Genomic DNA, 6,704 nt, shown 5'->3' with positions numbered 1-6,704 from the left:
CACCGGGCGGCTCGTCCTGCTGCTGACGGCGCTGGGCGCCGTCCTCACCCTCGCCGTGGTGATCGTGGGCGTCCGAGGTGAGTGCCGGGGAAGGGAGGGGCGCCGGGGGGGCTTCCAGGGCGGCGAGGGCCGCAGAGGGGCGCGGGGCGCCGGCGGACCTGGCACGGCTTCGGCCGCTCGCTGCGGCGCCGGGCGGGGCGCGGGAGGTCCGGGCGCGGGTCCCGCTGCGCCACGGCGTCCCGTTCGCAGGGCGGCCGGCCCAGCCTCCCGGTCCGGCCCCCGCACGCGGTGCTGCTGCGAAGGGAAGTGCGGGGGCCGCGGAGCTGGGGAGCCGCCTGAGCCCCTCGCGGGCAACCGGGCGGGCTGCCGATGCGCTACATCCAGAAGGGAGGCAGTGGCGAAGACCCGGTGCTCCCAGCGAGCGGGCGGGCGAGGTGCAGGCGGGCGTGCCTGGGCTGAGCGAGGAGGAAAAGGAGGGGGGTGGGGGCACTCCAAAGGCAGGTGCCTTCCCCACCTCGGTGCCCTCCAGGAACTTGGACTCTGGTCCCATCAGCCCCAGCTGGCATGGCTAAGAGGCAGGAATCCTGCAACATGCGGCTCAGAATATCTGGGGAATGCCCAGTTGGGGAAGGCTAAGCCGGGGGAAGAGGCTGGGAGCTGAGGGGTAAGCATGTGACATGGAAGGGAATCACAATGTCTCAGGAGGGATGGGTTCCCAGAGGCCATCCAGTCCACCCCCCAGTCCCTTGCAGGAGATCCAGCGCTGTAGCCTCCTCGAGAGACAGCGGCCGGGGCTGCTGCAGGCGGGCAAGGAGTGCGTAAAAGAAGGCCACCTCTGCAGATCACCCCGCGGAGAGTGCGTGTGGGAGGCACGCCAAGCGTTGGTGCCCAAAGGGGACGCGCAAACGTGCGTGGCACCCTCCCCGGTTCTGCTCTGTCCCTCCCAGGCATCCAGCTCGGCGGAGAGCAGCGGGGGACCCGCGAGGCCCTGCAGAGCTTCAACCAGACGTTCTTCAGCCAGCTCAGCGGCCTCAGGCACAGGCGTGAGTGGAGGCGGGCTGGGCAGGACGGCCCCCTCCCGTGCCGGGCAGTCCTGGTGGCACGGAGAAGGCGGCACAGTGTGTTGGCCCACACCAGCTGCCCGATATGAGCCTCCACAGTGCCCAGAGTGGTGGGGGAGCGACCCCTCAGGTCTTTGGGAAGGGGTGGGGCTGGCGTTTTCCTCAGTTTGCCTCGTGCCCCCACTCTAGGAAACAGCACGGAGCAGAAACTGGCGGCGCTGTGGAAGACGCTGCAGGGTCATGGCAGCAAGATAGAGAAAGGTGGGGTGCGGCGGCCGCACGGAGGGGCGGTGGGAGGAGGGCCCCTTGCAGCGAGCCCTTCCGGAGAGGGCGCCTCACTCCGGGGCAGCGGCCGGCACCCTCCGCTCCTCTGCCCGTTTGCCAAGCCGGAGCCGGCCCCCCCCGCCACCACCCGCACGCACGCGTGCGAATGCGAGCCGATGTGTGGTCCGGTTGCTCCTCAGTGCGTGCGTGTGCGGGCCTGGCCAGAGCGGTGGCAGCTCAGGGGACGCCTCCGTCGGCGTGGCGCCCTTGCCGGGCCGGTCCACACGTGTCCCACGTCCCTCAATTTTGGCTCCTCCCAGACCAGAAGCGCCTCCGGGTGCAGCTCTCCAACCTGCAGCAGGACACGAAGGAGGTCCATTGCGAGCTGGTGGAAATGAAAAGCAACGGTCAGTCTCCACAGCAGGGCCCGGCGAGGCCGCTTGGATCGGGTTGCGGGGGTCCCTTCTTTCCCGGCCGGGGATCCTCGTCTCCCCCTCCCTTCCTGCCACCACCGTGGTCTGGCCAGAGCAAGAGGCGGGTGGAGAAGGAGGCTGTGATGGGGTGGGGGTCGGCATGGGGTGGGGGGCTCCTGCCTTTGGGTTGCTGCTCCGTGCAGGCCGGCAGGTGCCTGAACGTGCCGGCCTGGCTCTGAACCGAGCAGGTCCCCCCCAGGATGCAATAGGCTTTCTTCTCCACGTCCCAAAAGATCAATGGACCCCCTTTTCCTATCAATTGTAAAGGAAAAATACAACAGAAATGCTTAAACACAGTATATAAAGTGCTCCAAACAAGAACGATTAAGGGACAGTAAGAAACGGCAAATCAGCAAGAGTCAGCAATCAGCGGGCTGGGTGAGGAAATTAATTTTCAGTGGGAAAAAAAGTAGTCAGAAAAGTTGGCATATTTGTAGGGAAGAGCTTGCTTGGTAGAGTTTCTCCTAGGGGGGCCACTGATGAGTAGGCCCTGCTGCCTCTGGAGGCTGCTGCCACCTCATCGTGGGATGGAGCTTGGAGAGGGATCCATCAGATGATTCGTAGCGATGGGGGCAGCCATGTGTGATTGTGCCCTGATCTTTTCTCCCCTCGGACAGGGACCAAAAGTGGCTGCTGCCCCAAGGGCTGGCTGGCCTTTAAGGAGAGCTGCTACTGGATATCCAGCGTGACAGCGTCTTGGAACAATGCGCAGAGAGACTGTGAGAGGAAGCAAGGCCACTTGGTGACCATCAACTCGCCTGAGGAGAAGGTGGGGGGTCCCCTGGCAGGAGCCCTCGAGAAGGCTCCCCAGTTCTCTGCTTCCAGGGAAGGGGCTGCGGGGTGGGGCAGAATGGCTGGGTTATCCGCACATGTGTTTGTCTGGTAGGTGTTTGTGAACCAGCGCAAGAAGCCGAGGCACACGTGGATCGGCCTGACCGATGTCAGCGGCATCTGGAAGTGGTCGGATGGGACCTTGTACTCCTTTGACCGGGCGTGAGTTCAAGTCGTCAGCCCCTGTGGACCCCCCCCCCCCCCCGGGAACGCAGGCCCCTCGGCACCGCTCTCGCACCCCCTCGCTGGGCTGCTTTTCTGGCCATGCTTTTCCTGCTTTGCGCGCATGACTTCTGTGCTTCTTGAGAGAGACGTGCAGAGCGATATCGTCCCTTGAGAATTTACGGTCAGGGTTTCATTTCAGGAACGGGGACGGCACGGTATGCCCCTTGTTGACACTCGTACACTCAATGCGCTCATACAAAGAACGAAACCCAGACTGGATAGCACCCCGGGATTGTGGCCATGCTAGCTGGGGATGCTGGGAGTTGTAGTGTAGCACAACGGGGTGGCACCAAGCGGGGAAGGCTGCTGTGAGACAGGGAGACCCCGGCAGAGTAGCGGAAATTCAGCAGCAGGCCTGTCAGGATTTTCCAAGAATCGGGGCATCCCAAAAGTTCTGCCAGAGAAATCTGCCTCAGCCGAGAGCTTAATTAGTATTAACTAATGCTATTAATATTAACAGTAATCGTATGAATTAGGATGGTGGTCACTGCTATTCTTCCGTAATTTTGTTCAGGCGGGCTGAGGACTACGACCTCCAACATCCCTCAACAAATAGCGATGGTGGCTGGGGCTGATGGGAGTCGGAGGCTTACAGTGTCCCACCTCTGTGTTTATTTCTCATATATCGGAAATATTTTTATGGCAGCGCTCAGCCAAAAAGGCTCCCAGAGAAGCGTATAGAATCCATAACACAACATGATCCCCCATCATGGTCTGCAACCTTAAGGAGACACGACACGCGAGGAAAAAGGGGTGGCGAGGGAAGAGGAAAGCAGCAGTTTGTTTAGCTGGACTGGCGGAATGCCCCCCCCACCCCCCCATCTGCAGCACAAACTGCCAGAACAGGGGCTGGGGCATCAAAGCGCAAATACTTTGAAGCCACAGGGAGGGCATTTCTCGCCGAGCGCCTGCCCCCTCCCGGCTGGCCACCCTCTGAGCCCTGGCGAGGTGGCCCCGGACAGCTTCTGCCGTGACCGGGGCACCGGCCTCGAGGGCCACAACTGCCCCGGCGCGTCTGTGGGGGGCCTGCCGTGTGGCCGGGCCCTCGGCAGACGGGTGCCGGGGCCCGGTGGACACACATCCTCCCGCGCTTGCTGGTGTGGACGCATCCCAGACACGCGGACGGAGAGGCGGCCAAGGGGGCTCTCCGGACCCTCCCGCCCAAAGCCGCCCCTCACAGGCATCGCCCGCCCGAGGTGCCTCTTGCGGCGTCCGGAGGAGGTGCGCCAAGGGGCGCCCGGAGAGCTGCGGACGCGTGCCCTGCCCCCCAGCAGCTGACGCCCCCCGCCCCACTCTTCTTGCAGGGACTGGAGCCAGGGCCAGCCGGACCACTGGTACGGCCACGGCCTTGGGGGAGGGGAGGACTGCGTGGAGATGTACCCCAACGGCGACTGGAACGACAGCCACTGCTCCCTGCTCTACTACTGGATCTGCGAGATGCCGCTGAAGAGCTAGGAGGGCGGAGGGCCCGGCTCCGCCTCGCCAGGACGCCCACACCGCTGACCCCCTGCTCCACGTGCATGCATCACGCCACTGCGTTTCCCATCCTCCCCTGGCCACGTGGCCGCAGCCCCGGGAAGGGTCGGACGCAGGGGATGCTTAGACGCTGCATGGATCGGGGGCGGGAATACGCTTTTGCACTTCGAATTCGAGTGCAAGTCAATGAAACGTCACTGCCGCTCAGAGAAACAGGATGCTTCTTGTCCTGTGCGAATGCCACTCTTTCTCACAGCTTCTCTTGCACGTTTGTGGTCCCTGCGACAGCTGCAGCCCAGGAGGCGGCTGCGGCCAGCGCCTCCCCCGGCTGGGATAGGATGGATAGGCTGCAGCTGAGTTCCAGCTTTGGGGGTCCGAGTCCAAGGATTATGAAAATAAAAGTGGCTGTAAAATTAAACTTCTTTTTAAAAGAATTAAAGTGATTTTTTAAAAAAAGTCTTGCCTTTTTTGATGGGGCTGCCCTCGGGCTGGGTTAAGGCGGCTCTGGGGCATGGGGTGGGGAGCGAAGCCTCCCTTCTGCCTGGAGAGGCCCACCAAGCGCTCCTGGCCCAGCCCCGAGCGTGCGGCCCGGTTCAGTCCTGCAGCATTGCCAGGCCGAGCGAGCGAGCGAGCAAGCGAGCAGACCTTTTATCCACGTTAGCAAACAACATGCATTTATACAGGGAACACGAATTTTGAATGAGCTCAAATGTTAAAAATCCCCGAAGCTCAAATCTTCCGGCTTTGAAAAGCAAACTCAGAATGAACTGGGCTTGCGGGACGGAACGTGCAGATGTTCACGGCGGGCGGCGAGGCATCTGGGTGGCCAGGCCTCCTGCAGAAGCGGCGGTGGGCGAGCGATCCGGCTGCCTGGCCCCATGGTGGGAGGATCGCTCCGACCCCGCGGCTGGGGGTGCCCACCTGGGCCCAGTCCCTGGCTTCGCAGGAGGGGCCGCGGAGCAGCCCCGGAGAAGGCGCTGGCGGGGCGGGAGGGGGCGAACGGGGTGCAGGGGGTCCTGGCCGCACCCCTGCCTCCCTCCCGCCTTGCTGGAGCGTGGCGGCGAGGGGGCCAAAACGGGCCCTCCGGGGGCAGCGGGGCTGGAGGAGCACAGGTGAGCGCGCCCGGCTCGGGCCCTTTCGCGCGTCTCTTTCAGTATGAACTCCGGCAGCAGCGCCCGCACCTCCTCGCCCCGAAAGGAGCAGAACTTTTCCCGGGAAAGCAGGCAGCACGGGGGGGGGGGGCTGCCCCACGCGCCCCGTCTCCCGCAGAGCCCCTCATCCGTGCTGCCCATGGCAGATGAAGCGCCCGGCTTCATGCCTCTGCCACCGAACAGAGAAAAGGTGGGAGGGGGTCCTGCACCTTCTGTTACTCGAGACGAGAAACTGCTTTGTCCCAGTGTAATCGCCTTCTTATTCATTATTAAGTAATTGATTAAAACGTTTGTATGCTGTCCTTTGCTGCAGCCTCAGGAGGGCTTACAAAAACATCAGTATAAACAACAACAAAATTCTGAATGTGGAAACCTGCCCAGGGACCTGTGATCATTCATATCACTGGACTCCTTGCTCAGCAGCCACCCAGACACCCGAAGCCTCTGCCACCCTTCACAGCGTGTTTCTCGATGTCACATTTTCATTGTCCGACTGGTTTTCCATCCTGTCTTCGGTACCCGTTCTCATTCACACCCCATCACTCACTGCCCTGAAACGGTGTATGTGAGCCACAACTTATAAAAACTCTGCATATGCTCTGGAGCACTCGTAGTTGGTTCTGTATACTGGCTACTCATTAGCACTGGTGTTTTCTCTGTCGGGGTACCCGGCAGCTTCCTGAGAAAGTGAGTGCCTTCCAGGTGAATCTGAACATTCGTTCTCCTGGTCCTTTTCCCTGGCGCCAGCTGCCCCTCCCGACGGCTCCCAAAGCAATGATGTGAGAAAGCAATTTGTCTTTTAAACACGCAGCAAAAAACCCACCAGCATTTGGAAGCAGGAAGAAACGTGCCGCTACCAATGTCAAACAGATTTCAGGTGCTGCTATTACCATGTTTTTCTCTCTCTTTTCAGTATCCTATTCTCTGGAAAAGCAGAAAAGAATCTCAGAATCCTAGAATAGCGGAGTGGGAGGGACCTACAAGGCCATCCAGTCCAGCCCCGGCTCAGCGCAGGGCGGCAGGCTAAGGCGGCCCTCCCAGCGGGCTGCCCCACTGCCCCGGAAGGGCTCCAGGGCGGCAGAGCCCACGGCCTCTCCAGGTACCGGGATCCACGGCCGACCTGCCCCAGCCACCGGGCGCTTTGTCCAGATGTCCGGCCGGAACATGGCCGCCTGCAGCCCGAGCCCCTTGTTCCGTGCCCTGCACTTGGGGGGTCGCAAGGA

At 62.0% G+C, this 6,704-nt stretch overlaps 1 protein-coding gene across 1 annotated transcript in view; it reads left to right on the top strand.

Annotated features, from left to right (window-relative positions):
* LOC123016614 (asialoglycoprotein receptor 1-like) overlaps nucleotides 1-5,512 on the top strand; it is a 6,554-nt gene extending 1,042 nt beyond the window's left edge. Inside the window, exons 3-10 of the mRNA XM_044417129.1 lie at nucleotides 6-77; nucleotides 948-1,043; nucleotides 1,251-1,322; nucleotides 1,646-1,732; nucleotides 2,416-2,567; nucleotides 2,685-2,791; nucleotides 4,159-4,349; nucleotides 5,502-5,512. Coding sequence (XP_044273064.1) covers nucleotides 6-77; nucleotides 948-1,043; nucleotides 1,251-1,322; nucleotides 1,646-1,732; nucleotides 2,416-2,567; nucleotides 2,685-2,791; nucleotides 4,159-4,309 — 737 coding nt within the window. The 3' untranslated portion in view covers nucleotides 4,310-4,349; nucleotides 5,502-5,512. The remainder of the gene's footprint in view (nucleotides 1-5; nucleotides 78-947; nucleotides 1,044-1,250; nucleotides 1,323-1,645; nucleotides 1,733-2,415; nucleotides 2,568-2,684; nucleotides 2,792-4,158; nucleotides 4,350-5,501) is intronic.
* The last annotated feature ends 1,192 nt before the right edge of the window (nucleotides 5,513-6,704 follow it).

The sequence above is a fragment of the Varanus komodoensis genome, unplaced genomic scaffold, assembly GCF_004798865.1.
Source record: "Varanus komodoensis strain SLA01 unplaced genomic scaffold, ASM479886v1 scaffold87, whole genome shotgun sequence".
Taxonomy (NCBI): Eukaryota; Metazoa; Chordata; class Lepidosauria; order Squamata; family Varanidae; genus Varanus; species Varanus komodoensis.
Note: the sequence above shows the minus strand (reverse complement) of the source record. Positions and strands in the feature narration are given on the sequence as shown.